The following is a 23,677-nucleotide window of genomic DNA, read 5'->3' on the forward strand; positions in this document are numbered from 1 at the left end:
CAACTAGATTATCCTTTCTTTTTCGAGGTAAACAAAATATAGAAATGCCGTACAGAAAGATGATTAAGTTTACCTGATAAAATTTCGTTTGAGGCATGGCTTGAATGTGCCTATACCACTTCTTCTCTATACCTAATTTAAGTAACTTTTAAAATTAAAAACTAACAAATTTTCATTTAACGTTAATTTTTCTTTTATCACATAGTTTTTCAAAGAAATTAGTAGCTTATATCTTTTCTACTTTCTCTTGTCTATTTTTTCTCTTTCCTTTTTAATCTTTTTAATAACCTTTCATGGTAATAATTGATAATTTTGACAATGAAGCTGCACAGGAATGCTACAATACAATTGAGTTAGATAATATTCTTCCACCCCTACCAATTAATTTTGTTAATGATGTGGAGAGGAGTTCAATGAGTGTTCTTCACATGAACATACGAAGCCTAAACAAGAATTTCGATGAATTCGCCTACACAATTGAAAACTGTTCCTTAAAATTTAATATTATAGTATTGTCTGAGACGTGGATGAGCGAAGACGAGCCTTTCAACTATGTTTTGAATGGTTACTCGTCAATAAATCAGCCAGGTAAGAGAAATAGAAAGAATGGTATCTGTGTTTTCATCAGTAATGAACTGTCTTTTAACAAATTAAACATTGAAATTATGGAATCAGACTCATTGATACTTAATATTAAAAATCCTATCACTAAAAATGAGATCAATTTAATTGCAATATACAGATCACCCTCTCTATCAGCAAATCTTTTTTTGAATGCTTTGGAAAGTACTTTAGAAAGACTGCTCGCACATAAAAATATAATTCTAATTGGTGATATCAATATCAATCTAAAACAGACTACCGCTATTTCTATTGATTATTTCAACATATTGTCTTCAAACGGTTTCGTCTCCTATATAAATAAACCTACTCGAGTCCAAAATCAATCGGAATCGTGCATTGATCATATCTTTTTCAAAAATAGTTCCTTCAAAGCTGAAGATTTGATAGGTGCTATTTTCAAGACCGATATAACTGACCATTACAGCACCAGTATCCATATTAAAACCGCAGACGGTGGTTCTGATAGGCCTAATTTAGCAAACACTATTACTGAAAAAATTGTTTTCAATAAATTAATTTCAAATCTTGAAAATGAAGATTGGGAGGAGGTAATAAATAATAATAACATCCATACACTAGTACACTCTTTTGAACAAAAACTTTCAACCCATATTGAAAATGCAACTATCAAAATAAAGACATCACACAGAAATAAACCACTAAAGAACTGGATCACCACCGGACTAATAAGAGCTATTCAAACCAGAAATAAAATGCACAAAAAACTACAGAAGCAACCACATAATAACGAAATGAAACAATGCTACACTCGCTATAGAAACGTCCTAAACAAATTACTGAAAGAAACCAAGATTAGGTATTACAGAAATAAATTGGAGCAAAGTAGAGGTAACTCCAGGAAGACATGGAATACCATAAATGAAATACTTGATGTAGAAAAGAAAAATTCAAAGACTGATATTGATCCTGAAATTTTAAATAAACATTTTTCGTCTATCGGGAGAGTACTCGCAGAAGAACTGAATAAAGAAAATAAAAACATCCCTCCTCCAACTGGTCAAAATTCCCGTTTTTCACGAATAGGTTTCCCAAATTCCTTTTTCCTTTTCCCGACAAATGAGGAAGAAATTATCAAAACAATTAAAGACCTCAAATCCAGCTCAGCACCAGGAATTAATAACATAAATAATAGCTGTCTAAAAATCATTGCCCACTATATTGCTAAACCTTTAAAAATTATAATTAATAAATGCTTTGAAGAAGGTTTCTTTCCGGAGGAGTTCAAGGTGGCTAAAGTCATACCTTTACATAAATCGGGAGATGTTGACGATCCCAATAACTACCGCCCAATAAGCTTGCTAAGTGGATTTTCAAAGATCATGGAAAAGCTTATTAAAAAGCGGCTAGTACAATACATGATTGTGAGTAAGGTGATTCACCCTAACCAGTTTGGATTTCAAGAAGGAAAAAACACAGAAGACGCTATTTCGTTATTAGTAAAAATTTTAACTGAAAATTTTAGTAATAATAAAAAATCTATTGCAATTTTTATTGACTTGAAAAAAGCATTCGATACTGTCCCACACACCAAACTGTTGGAAAAGCTCAATAGAATTGGAATTCGAGGTTTGCCCCTGAAACTTTTTACAAGCTACCTTGAAGGTCGCTCTCAAATATTATCAATTGAAAATAAATCCAGTACTGAAAATCTTTTAGATTACGGCTTACCGCAGGGGACTGTACTCTCACCAATTTTATTCATACTATACATTAATGACCTCCTGAATCTCGACTTGCAAAATGGTCAAACAATCTCATTTGCCGACGACACCACTTTAGTTTTTTCGGGTGATAACTGGGAGAGTACTAAAATATCAGCTGAGAAGGGTATTTCCAGGGTCAAGAACTGGCTTGACTATCATACCCTGACTCTGAATCATAAAAAATCTTCATTCATGACCTTCACACCAAATGCTGCTACTCAACCTGTAAACCGAATAAACTTGAAAATTCATAATATCAAATGTAATAAAATAGGTTTGAATGATTGTGACTGTCCTAAACTAGAGGACTCTAAAACCGTTAAATACCTGGGAATAATTGTTGACCGTCATCTGAGATGGGATTCCCAGATCCAAGCTCTATGTCACAAGGTCAAGTATCTAACAAATAAATTTTACAAAATGAGCCAGTTGAAAATGCAACAAATTACTAGAATGGCCTACTTTGCTTACGCACAATCTGTGTTGCAATATGGAATTAGGGTATGGGGGGGTGCTGCTGAATGTCATATAAACAAGATCTTCAATGTTCAAAAACATATAATAAAAGTGGCACTAAGCAAACCAAGACTGTATCCTACTAGAATTCTCTTCCAGGAATCTAACATACTTACAATCAAACAGCTCTACTTGAAAAATTTAATTTCATATTTATTAAAAAACAAAAATCTTTTCAATACCCGAATTACTCCATATAACACGCGCCAAACTTACAGGAGATCTGACTTACCTGAAACTAATCTAACAGTATGTAGAATGCAATTTCCGTATAGATGTGACAAACTAGTAAATATTATACCACAAGACTTCATATCAGACAATCAAAATTGCTATAAGAGAAAAGAAATCTTATCATGGATCAAAACATCACCTGACGTTTTCAGTAATCAAAGGCAGTAGCTTATAACAAATTCTAAATTTACGTTTCTCCACTCACCTCTTCTCATCACCAGTTGACTTGTGCATTCACTGTGCTTCTTCTCTTTCTCAGGTTTTCCCTCTTATATTGTAAAAAAACTGTTCTTCATTTCACTCTGTATTTCAAATTTGTTTTACCATTAGGCTATTCTTAGTCATTTATTATATTCTATTTTATAAATATTTTTTCTTTTCTACGTTTCTCAATCTTTATATTCTCTTACTCATGCTCGCGAACAGACGAAAGTCTTGCGAGCTACACATTCTTTTGTACTCTTTATTTATTTTGTATTTTTGTGTATTTAAACTATGTAAAATGTGCAAAGAATGAATAAATTGAATTGAATTATCCACCACTTGATGTGAGCAGTGGTGAATGGGAAATTGGTCTGATTAGCTTTACAAGTTGCAACTCAATACCTAATATTGAGGAAGGTTTCAATAATGTACTACATTTTTATGCAAGTAATAGAATTGCTAAGAAGGGTGTTACTAGTGCAGAGATAACATATGATGAGCTACGGAGTATGGCTAAAGCAAGATTTGAAGAGTATTGGAGCGAGGTGCTTAAACATCAGAAGCATAAACCTGGCAAGTCTGATGATGATGATGATGATGATGATGATGATGATGATGATGATGATGATGATGATGATAATGATGATGATGATGATGATGATGATAATGATGATGATGATGATGATGATGATGATGATGATGATGATGATGATGATGATGATGATGATGATGATGATGATGATGATGATGATGATGATGATGATGATGATGATGATGATGATGATGATGATGATGATGATGATGATGATGATGATGATGATGATGATGATGATGATGATGATGATGATGATGATGATGATGATGATGATGATGATGATGATGATGATGATGATGATGATGATGATGATGATGATGATGATGATGATGATGATGATGATGATGATGATGATGATGATGATGATGATGATGATGATGATGATGATGATGATGATGATGATGATGATGATGATGATGATGATGATGATGATGATGATGATGATGATGATGATGATGATGATGATGATGATGATGATGATGATGATGATGATGATGATGATGATGATGATGATGATGATGATGATGATGATGATGATGATGATGATGATGATGATGATGATGATGATGATGATGATGATGATGATGATGATGATGATGATGATGATGATGATGATGATGATGATGATGATGATGATGATGATGATGATGATGATGATGATGATGATGATGATGATGATGATGATGATGATGATGATGATGATGATGATGATGATGATGATGATGATGATGATGATGATGATGATGATGATGATGATGATGATGATGATGATGATGATGATGATGATGATGATGATGATGATGATGATGATGATGATGATGATGATGATGATGATGATGATGATGATGATGATGATGATGATGATGATGATGATGATGATGATGATGATGATGATGATGATGATGATGATGATGATGATGATGATGATGATGATGATGATGATGATGATGATGATGATGATGATGTACAATTACGGACTTGCTTGCACAAAGGCTGTTGGAAAATGATGTTGATTTCCAGGTGACTGTAGATCCATCAACCTTAAAGTGTATAGTTTTGAGCAGTGCTAAGCTGGATTTACGACCACAAGATTCAATAGGGAAACTGTTGGGTTTTACCAATACCCAGTTCATAGAGCCCAACACATCTACTAGAAGTGATAATACTGTACAAATCAGTCGGCCTAATGTGATACGCATCACCTGCAACATTGTGACTGGATCTTACTCTAATGGAATTACAGATCACGTGATCTATGAGTTTTACCCAAACGTTGATCCAGGGTATAAAATGGTGGTGACTGTGCAGAATGTAATCTATTTACCTATAGACATCAAGCAGATTGGTAGCATTACACTGCAAGTAGTCGACGAGTACGGTCGTCTTATAAATAATAGAGGCGAGGAAATAAATATTGCTTTACATTTGAGACAACGCAAGTGAAATGGTGCTGTTATTTGAAAAGTGGAATCAAGGATTGGATATGGAGGCTGCAGTCCATCCTCCTCCTTCTTCTTCTCTCCATCATCATCATCCTCCTTCACCTATAAAAGAAGATAAAAGGAAAGAAAGATTCATTCAGCATTCAACCTTGACAAGGTTAACATCTAGGAGCATTGAGTATTTGCAAGAACGAGGCTGTCAGATACGAGTAGAATAGGAAAATGGGAGTTTTGGATGTGACACAGAATGGACCGTCATCGGACAACAGTATCATTGGGTTTGAGTACCATTCTCATGCACCCTATACTGTAAGCTATAATGCCAACGATGAGATACGGATTCCAATTCAACAGCAAGATGTTTACACACTGCCATCGGAGAGCTATCTACATTTGGAGTATACTGTGACTGGAGCTGCCAACGCTGCTGTGGCCGGAACTCCGTGTGTCTCTGGATTCTTCGGCAATGTGTTTTCAGAGATACGCTATGAAATCAATGGTGTGGAGGTGGATGGTATACGCAATCCTGGAGTTACCAGCCTAATGAAGAATGCTGTTACATTTGAACGTGATGAGTGGACCAAGATGGAAGGAGCTGGCTACAAGTTTAGCCCCACTCATGGATTCACCGATTTTGCTGCCAATGGAGCCGACACTACAATCATGGATGTGCCTTTGAGATACCTGCTAGGCTTTGCCGAAGACTATAGACAGATTTTGCTTAATGTGAAACAAGAGCTGGTGTTGAGGGTCAGCCCCAACTTTCACGACTGTGTGAATGTTGCTGCTGCTAATGTAACAATCACAAAGCTTTTATGGAGAATGCCGTATGTAGAAGTGGCAGATGATGTGAAACTGCGTCTGCTACAGATTGTACAGAATGACACACCCATCAGTATATCATTTCGACATTGGGAGTTGTATACCTATCCAACGTTACCACAGACAAGAAAGCATACATGGACTGTCAAGTCAACATCACAGCATGAAAAGCCACGATACATTGTGGTTGGGCTACAGACTGCAAGACGAGGTGTGGCAGCAGCCAACAGTTCTCGCTTTGACAAGTGTAATATGAAGGATGTTCGAGTGTTTTTAAACAGCAGATACTACCCATATGAGAGCATTGATGGTGATGATAATCGCATCTACAACATGTATGCAGCTTTCAATGGAGTCTACAACCATGGTAATGCTCGTGCAAGCAACCCTCTGTTTGAAAAGAATGCCATTGGTGATGGAAAAATAATGCTGTTTGCTTTTGATTGCTCCCGCCAAAATGAGTCACTCAAAACTGGAAGTATCGATGTGAGGATTGAGTTTGAAGCATCTGAAAACATTGCAGGTAATACAACTGCCTACTGTATGATGATTCACGAGATGACTAAAGAGTATCGACCAATGTCAGGCCTTGTACTGTCGGCATAAAAAGATATATAGTCAGTGCACAGTGATGAATTGTTCAGTTGAGCTCGAGACAATGAATGAGCCAGTCATGACAGGATACAGAGGACTTTTTATTGAGGAGGGGGAGCTGTCTTCACATGAGGAAGAGGAGGACGTGGTGGGCTGTGTTATTGGTGAGCGACCGCTGATGAAAGATGCCTCTACGAGTACAACTGGACTCAATGATGACGACTCCTACATTACAGCAGAAAGTGACTGGCCATCGAGTAGAGCGAAAAACATTTTTGGACCACTACCACTGTACCTGATAAACTTTCAAGGTTTTGAAGGTTTGGACAACAAGTTTATTGTGAAGGAGATGGCTATCCTGGAGCAGGATGATGAGCATCATGTGACTACTCATCACTACTTTTTCAAGCCTCCCTACTCTGAGTCTCTGCTCAAGACTAGCAGGCAAATCATCGCTAACAACTGTATACATCAAGCTAAACATGGACTCAGGTGGTCAGACTGTGGGAGAGAACATCTTCCCTATTCAGCTTTGATGGAAATTGTGCGTGGAACAGTTGGAAGGTGGTTGGATCAGAACCAGCAGCGTCCAATTAAAATCTTTGTCCATGGATATAAGCAGATTACTCTACTGGATACAATTCTACAACTGAACAATGTGGAGTACCTGGACCTATCATCGCCATATTTCTTTCCTGCTACGCCTGATTTGGAGTTGCTGATCAAGAAGATTGATGACATATACTGCCCAGAACATCATCTACTCAACTTTATCGACATGGTGCGGAACAAGCTATCATCTTTAACGTTTGGAGATCAGTCAGCCAACAACGTCAACAACAACAACGCTGATGGATTGTCAAATACACAACTATTTTGCTCATTGAAAATTGTTATTGCTCTACATGGTTGGATTAACAAAACTTTGTTAGAAGATAGAGCCTTTTGTCGCAATTTTTTCAATGCTGTTAATACTCATTTGCATTATCAATAAAAAGAAATATTGTAATCAACTCTATGCTCTATCATTTATCTTCCTCACTCCTCTTTGATACTTGTACAATATTGTGCAATCATATGACGTCATGCAGACCTGATGAACAGTTTTGGTATATAACAGTCAACTGTCAATCAACTGTCAACTGTCAACTGTCAATCAACTGTCAATTGTCAACAGTCAACTAACAACTGTCAACTGTCAATTGTTGGTTGACTGTTTACTTGTACAATCATATGACGTCATGCAGACCTGATGAAACAGGAAATGGGCTACCCCCACCACTCAGCAAGCAAAGTATAAAAGATGATGCTGACAACAAAATGCACTCAGTCTTGCAATGTTGTCAGACAGTGAACGTGAACGTCATCTGCTTAATGCAGTGAGTGAGCTTGAAGCTGAACTGAATTATCACGGTATAATGACATTGAGTGACTTTTTCAAGGAGAGTGGTCATTTAGAGTTTTGTGCAGATCGTGAATCTCATAGTTGTGCATGCATACGACTCAGGCAGAAGCATCAGGCTGTTGTTGATGCAGTCAAGGATAGAAACGTTTTCTTTGTATGCGATGATCTTCACAACCCATTGAGAAATACTCATGTGACCTCCACCGATGTGAAATGTTTCCTGCTGAAAGTTTTCACGCAAACTATGAAGAGTATCAAGGATAATATCAACAAGAGGGCAATGCGTCATTGCCCACCAGGACTTGCAATGAAATTCACTGTCATGTTTGATGACACTTGCATACTGCTAAAATCTTTCTTCAAGTTGGATAATGGTAGAATGGCTGCTATTGTTAATCTTGAGAAGGTAGCCAACTGGAGGGAAAAGGATGTGAAGATTGTGTTGAGTGTTCTCAATCAGGATCAATACTACAAGTGTGATTTTATATGTGGACAGCAATCTAAATGTCTACTGGGACTGGGTCAAAAGGAGATCAAATTTGCAGGATTTACAAAAATTGAGAGTACAGGACATGTGAAACGATTCAGGCTGGAGGATGGAACATCTGGTGATTCAGCTTTTGAGATTAGCATCTACAAGGCTGTACGCATACCTATGCCACTGCCATCTACTGGGGGATATGACGAAGTTGATGGACCATGCATTGTTCGTGAAAGGAGTAAGCCATCAGTTGAGCGTTATGTCACCAACAATGATTATAGCCGAGGAGAAAGACTTCTTCAGCTGTATATTCTGTTCAATACTGAAGATTGATTATAAATGATGTTTGTCAATAAATACTGTGTGTATTGAACCATTTGTTATTATTGATTATCCTACTTCCTCATATAGGTAAGAAATTAGGTTGCTATGCTTTCAATGAAGACAGTTTCAACGACCCCACTCCTCCCCTGTCATGATATGTTTACAGTCTACTGCCTAATATCTATTGGCATGTTGACCAAGATGCAAAATATCAAAAGATATCCATTGAGGTGTAATGGTATACAACCCTGTATACTTACCTCAACAATTGGGACCCTACATCAATCTATACCCCCCTGAAGGTTCGAACCTGGGACCTACAGCATGGAAAGCAACACCACTAACCACTACACCACAATGGATATCTATTAACTAGCTTCAACTATATGCTATTTCAGTATTGACCTAGAGGAAACATCTATATTGATGTGCAAGATGCTGACCTACTATTATTATTATCTATGGGATGAGGTGTTGAACATTGAATTAATGAAACTCTCAATCAATGGTTAACACATAAAATGAGGTTTATTTCATACATGAGAGTTAGTTTTAGACAGTGGATCAGCCAATGAGGGTTTATTTCTTTATCATCATATTACAAATGGTAATACATTTGATATTAACTGATTGGTGTGATGAGGGCTACTGTCAAATTGAAACCGTCTTGGCCTCAGCTGGTGGGATGATTGGTGGCGGTGGTGGGTTGACTGGCAGCAATAGTGGGGCGACTGGCAGCAATAGTGGGGCGACTGGCGGCGATAGTGGGGCGACTGGTGGCGATAGTGGGACGACTGGTGGCGATGGTGGGACGACTGGTGGCGATAGTGGGACGACTGGTGGCGATGGTGGGACGACTGGTGGCGATAGTGGGACGACTGGTGACGATAGTGGGGCGACTGGCGGCGATAGTGGGATGACTGGTGGCGATAGTGAGTGGCTCAACACTCCACCTTGCACTCATGACAAAAATGCAATCACCACAAGGACATGGTGATTCAGGGTCTGCTGGCGCAATTGCTGATTGAATAGAGCGATCTATTGAAACGTTCAACTATAGATGCTTTCTTATCAGAAAAAGTTGAATAATGATTGATGCCATACTTTTGCATAAGCTGTTGAAACTTGCTATTAAACCATTCCTTTCCGTCATCAATTTGCAAATTCTTCATGGGATTCTGTTCAAATATAGGCTGCATTGCCTTAACCACTTCATCAGCTGACTTGCTTTTAATTGGTATAGCAAAAGCAAACTTACTAAGACAATTGATTATTGTAATAATATATCTATAGCCTTTGTTCTGTCTTGCATATGGAAGCATCTCTACAAGATCAGCCTGATAAAGATCATCAAGACCTTTCACAGTAACCATTCGTGTAGGGAACCTCCTACGAGCCTGCTTGTGCAGCTCTCTCACTATAATAGTCTTATCCATACTGACTGATAAAATCTATGTCATCAACTTTAAATAGTCTATTATGCTAATCCAAACATTCTCCATATCCTGTGGAAGAGGATAGAGATTGCAACTTTTTTCTTTTCATAACCTCTACACTTTGATAGTGCAGGATGTGAGACGTCTTGTACTCTTACTTCTACATGATTCAGAGGTTTGAGCAATAAGAGACAGTTGATTTGATACGATTATATTGTAGTCATACTCTAGTACACATTGGATACAAAGAATATTATCAGACATATATAAATAACATCTCAATCATCGAGGTTTAACAGCACATAGTCAAATAATGGTCCTAAATTAGTACACATTTCACAAAATGCATAGCTATAAGGAAAGTTCAGAATCATCATCTGTCTATTGTGACAAGGATGAAGTGTAGCTGTTGGGAATGTTGAAGAAATCATATCAGCAAAATTCTCGAAAGTTCCAAAAGGATCATAATATCCTTTTCCAATGTTGAATAGTGGCTCAACACTCCACCTTGCACTCATGACAAAAATGCAATCACCACAAGGACATGGTGATTCAGGGTCTGCTGGCACAATTGCTGATTGAAGTACTGGATGTAGATGTTGTTGACAGCCCATGTTGACAGTAGGATGAGCACACCTCGACTGACTTTGTAATAACTGCTTCAAGGAAATCCAGCGATGTGAATGATGGGTGGAGACAGTTACGCAGATCATATGCGCAGTGGATTTTGTGACACAGTTCCTTCCCCACTTCATGCTCTCCTGCGATTTTTAAGTACCAGTTGCTGACATCATTGTACATTGTTGCAAGGTCGTGGTTGAACTTGTTGGATGACATCAGACATTGCCTGATGTGGAAAATGTTGTATGTATCCAGTCCATGCTCCCTGGATGCTAGAAAGTCTTCACTCCTATACTTTGGATCCAGTGAATAGGCTCCAAGAGCCATCATGAGGCAGAGCACGACTTGAATGTTGGAAGCATGCATGTTGAATGCAGAGTGATGAGATCTGGAACATTGCAAAACAATATTGTATAAGTATGGTATGCAGTATTCAACTCTATATATGAATCACTATCAACGGATGTGGGGGATGAAGGTGGTGAATCGGTATCTAGGATCGTGGGTCGGGGGATGGAGGTTCATAGGTGTTTATGTTCTAGGGATGATGGTCCGGAGCTGTATGGTGGGGTGGGGTGGGGATGGGGGAATGTGAATGGGGGTCTAGGATCTACTTTGTGATTATACGGTTTTTAGGTTAGGATGAATTACAATCATGTGAATGGAGGTCTAGGATCTACTTATGGGGATGGGTGGGGATGGGGGAATGTGAATGGGGGTCTAGGATCTACTTTGTGATTATACGTTTTTTAGGTTAGGATGAATTACAACCATGTGAATGGAGGTCTAGGATCTACTTTATGATTATACGTTTTTTAGGTTAGGATGAATTACAACCATGTGAATGGAGGTCTAGGATCTACTTTATGATTATACGTTTTTTAGGTTAGGATGGATTACAACCACCAACTCAAAGAACCTAATTCATAATTAAACTCATAACTTGTATGTATTGGAACCTAATTCATAATTACACTAGTCATTTTTGACTATGTCATTTACTCTATGTATTGGAACCTAATTCATAATTAAACTTGTCATTTTCGAATTTAAGTCATTTTAGAATTTAATTGTCAGTCTCAAACTACTTCAATATTCTACTCTTTTGAACTTAATTTTTAAATCATGAATATAATATAAATATATAGAACTATAAAATGCACTGGTACTTACTCTTGATGTTGATAAAGATGATCCAAAACCAATACGCCGAAATCACACACACACACGTACTGACGGCACAACTGTCAGACACAATGTCCTACTCCTTGTAGAACAACTCCTTTTATACCCCAGTTCAGGATCTTGAGGGAATTTTTTTTTCCCTTTTTTCCCGATTTTATGTGTTTTTTATTTTTTATTTATTTTTTTTTTTTTTATTTTTTTTTTTTTTAATTTTTTTTTTTTAATTTTTTTTAATTTTTTTTTTTTTTAATTTTTTTTTTTTAATTTTTTTTTATTTTTTTTATTTATTTTTTTTTTTTTTAATTTTTTTTTTTTTTTTTAATTTTTTTTTTTTTTAATTTTTTTTTTTTTTATTTTTTTTTTATTTTTTTTTTTTTTTTTTTATTTTTTTTTTTTTTTTTTTCACCTGGGGTGACCTTGAGGTTAGGTTAGGTCACCTGGGGTGACCTTGAGGTTAGGTTTGATCACCTGGGGTGACCTTGAGGTTAGGGTGGTTGACCTGGATGACCTTGAGGTTAAGGGCGACTCTGGGACACTTGTGTCCCAGAGTCGCCCTTTTTATACTACTGACATGAAAAGTCCAGATTTGGGGACAGATACAAGGAGACATTGTCCGATTGGCTGGCGGCCTATTTTTCACCGGATCAAGTCTCACAGGTGGTGAATCCAGCAAGACTAGCCTAGTCACCGAAAAAGCCATGGCAGTGGTTCAGTAGAACGCGTTGTAATGGGCACGGATCCCCGAAAAGATCAAGGAGGCAGTAATTTATGACAGTTTCTTCAGCAATGTTGGAAGCCGAGTACGGGGTGCAGCGATTGGATCAGCGCCAGGTATCTTCCCAGTTCTCCGTTCCCAGGGCTGTCGGTCGGTCGCGGCTTTTCCTTCAAGCAAGTATAAAACACACCGAAAAGAGAGAGCACTTGTAAGACGTTTGCCAACCAAGTTGTCACAGCTTGTTAACTGCTGAACACATCTCCAGTTGGAGATCACGTCATATTCTACTTTTAACAATCTGAGGAATATTACCAAAGGCTATAAAAAACTGGTGCAAATATGATGTAGCACATTGCTACTCCGTTATTCTTTGAATGCAACAACAAGAAAATAATACATTGTATCATTATTGAAAAATAACGGGTTAAAAATATTTAGGTATCAGATGGTTGGGATTTGATGGTTTTCACAAAATTGATATTATAGTACCATAGAGATACATGATACAAGAAGATATCCCATGGTATAGGTTGCTTATGTTCCAATTTCAAGCCAATTCTTTGTTAACTTAGGTCGATTACTGTCGACCACTATCTATCATTGTTGTCGATTACTGTTTTGGCTGGGTGAGAGTGTAAGAACGGCACAGTATGAGAGACTACCAGCGCCATTAAGCTTCATGAAGAATTAGTACTACTAGGACTATCGGCTGGAGTTAACATTCAAATTCGGAACATGAACACCGTTCACCATTCGTTATCTACTTGTGCTATCTTTCCTCTATAATAGTACTCTCTAACAATTTTATCTATCATTTAAATGGGATAATATGGAAGAACAATGAATGACGTCCCATAATTATTGTTCCCTTTATGTGTTCCCTACACATATGATTGAATAAACAATGGATAATACTAGGTGTATGTAAATAACTTACTTTTTGAACTATTTATAGTGTATGAATCAAAATTCGTTAAAGAAACAATTTTGGGCAGTGCATATTAGTCCTTCCCCAATCATTTTAAAGAATTGTGTCCTGTTTATCAATAAATCAATGAATATAAACTATGTTTTTATTCTTCTATGGTTTTGTACTCCGGAGCGATGCTCGGTGCCCCGATATTAATATGATGAAAATAACTTGATAATCACTTTATGGAGATTTTATGGAAATAATGAAATTGATGAATTCAGTTCATGAAATAGAATCATATATTTATTTCCTTGATTCCTTAAATGATGGGTTTACTTTTTACAATAATCATAGTTTCCTCAATTCAATTAATGCACGTATATTTTATAATTCATGATAATTTTATTTATTCAACTCTAACTAAAAGGATAGTGTGATAGGTGTAGGTTTTAGATCAAATCAAATCAAATCAAATTTATTTGCCATTTCAAATATAATACAAAACAATGATAAATGTCAAAACAAAGTTAAGCAAGATAGACAATCAAAGTATTCATATAAATAAAAACTTTGTTACACAAAATAACATAATAGGCGCTGCCTGCAAAACCAAGGGTTTGAGTGCTGGCAGCGAGTACCAAAAAAATTCATAAAAAGTACAATACACAAGTGAAAGAGAAGAAAAATTAATACAAATATGTATGACAATAAAAATGTACAAATACTGATAATATGAGAAAAGTTGAAGTGTAATACAAATGGAGTAAGTTACTGCTATATTAATTTTATGATTGGTTGCTGTTATAAGTCAATGTTGATATATTTGTGTTGGAAGGAATATATCTGAAATATAATTGAGAATTGATACAATTATTGATGAACTGTAGTTAGTGAAATGAGATGATGGTGATATTAATATTATATTATGTTTGTAAGAATTGAGAAGTGTTTATTGATTTTATCCACTCTGCTATTTTTTTAGGATTTGCTTTTTGTTGTTCTATTTGCTATTAAGTTTTCTGGTAGCAGGTTGATGAGTCTATTGCAGATGTAAGGAAATTGTCTTCGGCATACAGTCATGTCAGTTCTGTTAATTTGATAATTATCTTGCATTCGAAAATTGTAGGTTCGAGCTTGAGGTGTAAATAGATTTCTGTTTTTAATATGTATAATAATATTATGTATCATTTAAAATACATATGGGAGCACAATGAATGACGTCCCATAATTATTGTTCCCTTAACACATATGATTGAATAAACAATGGATAATACTAGGTGTATGTAAATAACTTACTTTTTATAGTGTATGAATCAAAATTCGTTAAAGAAACAATTTTGAGCAGTGCATATTAGCCCTTCCCCAATCATTTTAAAGAATTGTGTCCTGTTTATCAATAAATCAATGAATATAAACTATGTTTTTATTCTTCTATGGTTTTGTACTCCGGAGCGATGCTCGGTGCCCCGATATTAATATGATGAAAACAACTTGATAATCACTTTATGGAGATTAAATTATGAAATTAATGAATTCAGTTCATGAAATAGAATCATATATTTATTTCCTTGATTCCTTAAATGATGGGTTTACTTTTTACGATAATCATAGTTTCCTCAATTCAATTAATGCACGTATATTTTATAATTCATGATAATTTTATTTATTCAACTCTAACTAAAAGGATAATGTGATAGGTGTAGGTTTTAGATAGGTATAATGATGTTTCTAGAATTTTTTAGATAGGCCTATCAAGTTGGAGTACAAACGAATGGGACATGAAGCTGTTGGGGGAATCTGTATTGGAATTGATTGCATTATTATTTATTCATTACAACCAGATTGATTTTTAGTTTGGAACGATAAGTGAGTTTGAGAGCGTGTAAACGGTTCGATGGACTATTGATAGACTGGAATCACCGGCTTTCAATCGAAATGTATTTATTTTCGACTTTCGAAGCTACTACAGTACAAGCACAATAAGAAACCTTCGTTAAAAGAACCAGTCGAGGACAGGTGTCCTCTGTTAGAGTCACAGTTATTACTTGCCCTGATATTTGTTCTAGAATAAATTTAGGATTGTGCAATGAAGAGTCTATTTTGATCCATAATGATGCAACGCCAAATACAGAGGATCCAAAATTCAATAACTCACCTAGGTAGTTTATCAATGTGGCCAACTCCAATTGAACTCAAACAGTATTACAGCATTACTACAGTATTACTACAGTATAATACATTACCGCATTTTGATGTAACTATGATGAGTTATCAACGAGCAATCAAACTAAATCACGAGCGATCAATCAGTGATAAATGATAAACACATTTAGTATTTTTGAAAAATGATTACAGAGAATTGAAAAACAACTTCTTGTCTTCCTGATATTGGACAAGAGTATCAATTTCCGTTTAAAACCGTTATATCTCACGAGAAACACAACCAGTTCTCACAGAGGAACTTTTCCTGATTATTCAACCACGCAGTCTGTGGGAGCCCGTACCTTCAAAAGATTAATGTAATGATATTAATTGATATTATTGCAATCATTGTAATGTATTTCTCAACTTTTGTGTCTGTGTTGTAGCTTGATACTGTTTATTCATAAATTTATGATCAGAAAATAATGAAAAACCCAGGTACAGAAGGAATAAAAAGCGGTTGATTGTCCTGATATCCAGTAAGCTTTCACTTCACTATCGATCGAGACATGAGAATGTTAAGTAGTAACAATATTAACTCCAGCTTTGACAGAGCTAACGGAGCTATACAAATTCTTAAAAATTCCATCTATATTTTGTTTCATAACGATGCAATCTTATCTTCGCGTTGAAAAAATTCGAAAGAATCCCACTATACCAGCAGTCGTAAATAGATTATTTTATTTTGAGTTCAGTTTTATTTTCTATGATAGTAGAATTGTTCAGAATTTTCAAAACTGTCCTTATTGGTATTTGAACTTGAATAGGCTGAACTGATTAGATTGAGCCATCGTTGATTTGCAAGTCAAGTACAAAACTGGCCACCTTCCAAAAATTCTTCAGCTCATTATACTTGGATCATTCCAAGTCTCACTCTATTAGTGAGCTTATACTATTTTATGGAAACCAGTAGGTCACATGCATCTTAGCATTGTGAGAAAAATGCATGACAGTTAGCTGCTTTACAGTGCAATTTGTAGAGCGTCACCATCATAATCATCATAGTTGATGTGTGGAAAGGGGTGCACTCTTTTATGCGCTGCTTTGTCGCTGAAATACGCACGTGATGAATGTAACATGAACGGACAGACGAATGGGGGAGTTAACGTCGGTGAATTAATAGGTATATATGATTTAGGATATGCGATATGGTTGGACAGTGGCCGGGTAACGATTCGACCATACTGCGGTCGCCGGTCGTGGCTGCTGGCTGCTGGCTCCCTTCCAGAGTGTCCAATAAATACTGCACACGCCCCCCCCCTCGACCACCCAAATAACACCCCTCATGTTATGCCGGCTGCAGCGCAAATGACAGCTAGAAAATCTCTCCCCCCTCCCAACTACACCATTCATCTCACCACGCTCATTTTTCTCCAATATTTTCCAGTTTTTTTTGTCTGTTGTTCACAGCTCACTCTTCATTCCCACCAAAATTGAGTCTCAGCAATTCGTCCTCATATAATGACCGGATTGACGTTTTAATTACACCATTCCCATTTTTAATGTTCAAAATACGAGAATAACAAGTCGTATTGTTCTACTGAACCAACACAAAGCATACAGGTTCTGATTTATGATAATTATTCTACAAGTTGGAGTTAATCATTGCGTTATAATTAATCAATTTTGCTGTATGATTCATCACAAATAATAAATTTGTCATGAATATGGACGAATACATAGAACGGACAATGAGTATTATGATAATGTGAATCCAATTATTCCCAAAATGTTATCAATTTACTCAATAGTAACCAAAAATCGAGTATTAATCAACTATTTTCGAATAAAATTACACGATGGAAGTTGAAATTTATCATAGAACTTAAAAGGTGAGCGAAAGCGTCATAGATGACATTGGTACTGAAAGATGGACGCTGTAGGAGAATGCTTCTTCCTGTTACAAAACTGTGAAAAACAGGATGAAATGGAGTATGAACACTCCATAATCATTGGGTTCACTGACTAATCTACACATTAATTACTTCATTTTTAAAATGATTACATACTTCGAAGCAAAACACCCCTAGGGAAGTAACCACAATATGAGCGGAAACATCTCATAAATATAATGATTACGGATTGTAGGGCGAAGCTCGAGAAAAATTGAAGCTAATGTTGTTGAGAGATTGCAAGGAAATAGGGAAAGTGAATCAAGCAATGCTCACCGGAAACGTAATGATACGCAATCGTTTGTCTGAGCAACTGTTTTGTAGCTGCTTTCTTATACACGGTCAAAAGCTATTGTTTTACTTGGGCAGAGCAAGTAGAGACATACGAGCTGTTCTGGTTCTGGTGATGCGCGCAAGTAACAAGGAGCTGTCGCTTGTCGTTGCCAAGGCAATGTCTCTGCAAGCGGAGAAAACTCGCGCTGGAAAACCTCTTTTCCAACTCAGATACACACTCGCATGCTCACGCACACACACATTCGCTCGCCGCCTCTGCCGCGGTTACTGTTCTGCATACATGACTGCCTTCCATATTTATATTTTTTTACAACCTCCAGTCGAAGTACTCGTCCCAGCATCTTCGCTCTTTTATTTGGTTTCGTCTCGCTCCTCCATAAAATTCAGAGCCGTAGCGGACGAATTTGCGCTACAACAAGATGAATGTCGTGGGACCGCCTTCATCCACAAGTGGATGTCATACCAAATATACAACTCTGATTCTTTTCGCTCGTTCTGCATTGCATTTCTAGTTCAATTCACTGGAAATAAATACTTATCGTTCGTCGAGCATAGGGAGATAGCTTTTTATTTCGGTCTGCAAAACATCACTAACAAGCGAACAGCTTTATTTGATTCTATTATTCCATCTTACCCAAGGACCAAGGACAGCCAATCCATCTTTATTGGTTCTATTGGCTGCATATTCATTTCAAATGACAAGAAAATATGAGAAGTAGCTCATCTCGAACCGATTTATGGTGATATCTCGTCCGTGCAAAGTTTTCTCAATTTGGATTCCTTTCATTCACAATATTCATTGCAATGTTATTCATAATTTTATTTCGAATAATCACCTAGATTTTATTCTCTGTACATGATTCTGATGATACATGATGAGTAAAATATGATCGAGATTCATTTCGAGATGAACTTCCTTCACTACCGGTATTGATCATATAATAATATATTATGAAAGTTTGTAAGAAATATTGATGATATTGGATACTCTTATAAAATGAACGTAGTATAAAATTTCCATTTAAAAAGTCACTTAAAATTTAAAAGTAAAAAAATCATATAATTTAGTGATAAATAGATTGTTTCTGATGGAAGAGGGGTAAGATCTTTATTATACTAGTAGTTTTGTGAACAGTAGACCTCGCGCAGTATAAACCGCAGCCTCCTCTTATACTGTTCATCAGAGTAAATCCTGTCTGTATATCGTGTCGGCGAGATATCGGTGTGAAAACGGCTAATGGCTGTTGGGGTTGGTGTATCAAAAATGCTTACATCAGAAGATAATCTCCTTCAAAACATACTGTCAACAGGACAGCCCGAGTTCAAAGCAGAGAAAGTTCGAGGGACAATGCTATGTTATTTTAATTATCAATTGCATGCGTTATTGCACGCAATCAATAGTTCATTTATTTTCTTTATTCATCCACAATGGAGACAACGGGTTTCCCCAAATATGTCTCCTTAACAATAAAAATTGTACAGATACAATTGGAAAAAAGAAAAAAATGATAAAAATAATACGAACTTATGCAATAATAAATAATACAAACAACAAAAATACCACCCAATTCAAAAATGAAAAATACAAAGATTTCAAGACTTATGAAAAATACAAAGATTTTAAGACTTATGAAAAAAGTAAAAATAAAAAAATTGAGAATTCAAAATTCCAAAACTTATAAAAAAATAAAGAATATAATAACAAATAATGAACAAAAATTTTATCAATAGAACTAGCAGGGCACCCGTGCTTCGCTATGGGAATTAGAAAAATGAGATTATTTTCGTGAAACATTTATAATCTAAATTCTACCAAAATTGTTATAATCATTTTTGAGATTAGGCCACAACTTGGCATGAAAATTATTGAGTCAAATAATTTGAATAATTAATTGATGTGTTGGAACTGCTCTGTAGAATAGTAGTCCAATTGCAGAGAATTTTGTAGAATATTGGGCGGGGCTTAAGAGTCGACCTCGACTTTATTCATTGGCAATTAATATTTCCCGTTGACAGTTATCAAATTAGCAGTGATCATGTTATTTTTGCTTTTGCTTGATGCAATTGAATATTTAATTCCAAATTGAGTTGATTCAGAATCTTATGACTCTGGCATTCATGGATCTCATGCTTATTCTGAAATTTCTGGCATAGAGTGATGCTTAATTTTCGTTTCACTTATTCAAAAGTGTGAAAGCAGCCAATCCACTGATTCTTTCTTTCATGGAAGTCCATTCATACAAAAGAGTCTATTCATAATAGTTAGTATAACATTTATTGTGGCTGATTCCTCATGTCCTAAACTTTACTATTATATTTTTAATATTAAAGTGGGATGAATTTGCATAGATCTGAATAGAGTTTATTCAATCACTTTGATTATTGACTACCATTATATGATTTCTTTCTTTGATCTTAGCTTGAAACCAAAAGCTTAAGGATTTAAATTTGGATTTAAACTAATATATGACCCAATTTAATTTCTATCCAATAGATAATAATAATTTCTATCAGGGCACCAAGCTTCGCTTGTTGTTTATTTATTGATAAACAGAACACAATCATTTTAAATGATTGGGGAAGGACTAACAGGCACAGCCCAAAACTGTTTCTTCCCCGAATTTTGATTTATACACTATAAATAGTCCAAAAAGTAGGTTATGTTCCATACACTTGAATTCAGATCCAATTTTAATCCAAACATTTGAAAACAGAAAAGTTCTGATTCAGATTGTTTACAGACCAAATTGAATAACAAAAAACACTCACTAATCACTTAAAACTGTAAAATAATGATTTACTTTGAAAATTATGATATACTCTGATTTAGGATGATATTATACCATGTCATGTCAACAAATCAGATTATTTTGATCAAGTCGATCTCTAGATTCAACAGCTGGACATAATTCTATCTCTCTCCTACACAGGCACTCCCATCTTCTGTTATCGACAGACGACGAAATTATCATCTGTTTTTCCAAGAATGAATAATTATTATCCTTCTCATGTCCTTCAACGAGTTTCCCAGGGATGAGATCTAATGCAATCGATTTTTTATATCATAAACCTACTATGTTCCAAATTTCGTAAAAATCGTTAGAGCTGTTTTCGAGATCCGTTGGACATACATAACCATATAACCATAAACAGAAATTGCTCTCTTAATATAATAGGATTGACAACTTCAGTATTGTGATCTATCAATATCAATAGGTTTGTCTTGTGTCATGTGATGACATCATGAAAGGAAATAGGAGCAGCTGATGGAATATTATGTTTTTTTCTTATTTAGTTTCTAGCTGATATTGAAACATGAAAATATCAGGCCCAGTAGCACAAAAGCCTGTTTAATTTCAATCGGGATTGAATTTCATGAGAATAAATCAGAGCAGGGTTTTTTTTTAATAGAAGGCTTCTCTCATTGGTTCTCGTGGTATTTAGTCCGGATAATGAATTAACAGACAGAGCAACTGGCTCTCTCAAGGCCATGGCTGCGTACAAACATAGAGCAACAGAGGAATAGATACAACATAAGCTGAAGAAATTAGTCGCATTTCTATCACCTCAAAATTAACATTACATTCAACTACCATATGTTTGGAAAGATCGATTTTAAATTTCTTCAGCTATAACCCGGTCACTTTCTGAATCTATTCTTCCAGATCTCCCATGAATACTGTAATGTTTTTAATTAATTAGGTCGCCAAATTTGTTGACTCAACTACAGCTATTGTAATTTTTTTCATTTGCACACATTCTCTCACGTTTTCAACAGATTATGGAAACTTTTTTCTGATCAGCTGCTACTTGAGGGACCAATAATCCTCTCTCAAGGAACTTCAGCGAATTTTCCCAGAGTTGAGACCTGTTACAAAATAATGTTTTTTGTCGCTGTGTGCCTTTCGCCAAACATTCAGCAGCAGTGGCGCAGCTGTGTGCCTGCACCTTTTTAAAAGGTGATAAAGAAGATAATATTGAATAAAATTTAGAATTTAGAAATAGGCCGACACATCTAGAAAATACCTGAGTCTATACCTAATTCATGCAGGTGAACGGGCTAGAGTCAAGAAAACTTCAATTAATCTTGCCATGCCTGATTTAATAGGTTTATACTATAGAATAACACTACAATTTGAAATAATTGAAAAATACAAACAGCTTCAATAAACATTGGCAACTAAAATCGACCAACAGAAACAACAATTTCATGTTACTTTGGTGACATTCTTCATCTGATTCGGGGGCGCATTACTATCCCCGATTAGTTAGCAATACGTCACAAAACCAAACAATATCAGTCATCAAATAACAAGTTAATTTCAACATGGAATTACTCAAGAAAGAAAAGCCCGTTGAACCCAAGTTTCGTCGATAGTAACCCATATAACCCATTTCATAATAATTTTGAATCCCCACTTTTGATTGACATTCTCGAATGAACCTTTGTTTCACTACACTGCACTTTCGTTGGTCTGTACGTTGCTTCATCGTCGGGGTTACAGTACCTTGTTTTTGGCGGTGAACTTTTACCGGTTGAATTTGGCTCGACGGCGACGTCCTCTTACGTCCCTAGACCTGTCGTCTGAACGGGTGTCTTGAAGCGGTGTTACATAAAGTTGCGGAACCAAAGGGGTGGTAGTACAAGAAGTTGGTTTGGGGACACACATGAACCGCTGTAAATAAATGTATTACAGCATTAATTTCTAACTCTTCCTACAATTCATCAAAAGCTAAAACAGGAGTTTATTCAATTATTTAATTTAGATTTTATCTTGACGTTCTGATTTCATTCTCAAAATTGAATTAAAACGGATTTACTTGCCAGAGTGTCATTAATATACAATGCAACTTTATGAAAACACTCGTAATAAATTAATATAATGCTTTTAGAAAAATGAATACTTCATTAATTATGATGTTAACTTTTATATAAATTGATATAATACTCTTAGGAAAGGAATAATTCAGATTGAAATGATGCTAACTTATATGATATTTTTCGTTTGGTTTGCAAAATCAAATATAATTTTTCATATAGTAGCTCGACTAGTATTGTTGGAAACTTGTGCGCTAGCCAACATTTATTAATATTAATTTCGGTTATTTCTATCTTAAGCATGGAGCCTACATGCTATGTATTGGCCACTCTTGAATTATAATCAACTAGTACTACGGCAAATAATAGTGGAATATCAAAATTATAATATTTCTTTATTAACATAACTATTGGAATAATTGTCATCTGAAATTTATGGAGATTAGCTCTCCCCACTTTGAACAGAAGTAATTATCGATGTTTAAATGAAATAACTTTTAACAGAAAACAAAGTAATATTTCTGCATCCTGACTTCCTATTCTAGTAGTAAATTTGTTATTCTCGTCCAGAGAATCCATAGGATCACTTAATTACACGATCTAACCAGCAAACTTACAATCTAACCTGTCGTACA

At 35.7% G+C, this 23,677-nt stretch overlaps 2 protein-coding genes across 2 annotated transcripts; one reads left to right on the forward strand and one right to left on the reverse strand.

Moving 5' to 3' along the window:
* The first annotated feature begins 5,561 nt into the window (after window positions 1-5,561).
* On the forward strand, window positions 5,562-6,767 carry LOC120354503. The gene has a single exon (XM_039442016.1). The coding sequence runs from the start codon at window positions 5,562-5,564 to the stop codon at window positions 6,765-6,767; it is 1,206 nt and encodes a 401-aa protein (XP_039297950.1).
* Window positions 6,768-10,596: 3,829 nt separating this feature from the next.
* Window positions 10,597-12,419, reverse strand: LOC120350357. Its single transcript, XM_039423311.1, has 2 exons — window positions 12,196-12,419; window positions 10,597-11,410 (listed from the first exon to the last, which is right to left on the reverse strand). Exon 2 carries the CDS (start codon window positions 11,386-11,388, stop codon window positions 10,954-10,956), a length of 435 nt encoding a protein of 144 aa, XP_039279245.1. The 5' UTR covers window positions 11,389-11,410; window positions 12,196-12,419; the 3' UTR covers window positions 10,597-10,953.
* Window positions 12,420-23,677: the final 11,258 nt, after the last annotated feature.

This window comes from Nilaparvata lugens, chromosome 1 (genome assembly GCF_014356525.2).
Source record: "Nilaparvata lugens isolate BPH chromosome 1, ASM1435652v1, whole genome shotgun sequence".
NCBI lineage: Eukaryota > Metazoa > Arthropoda > Insecta > Hemiptera > Delphacidae > Nilaparvata > Nilaparvata lugens.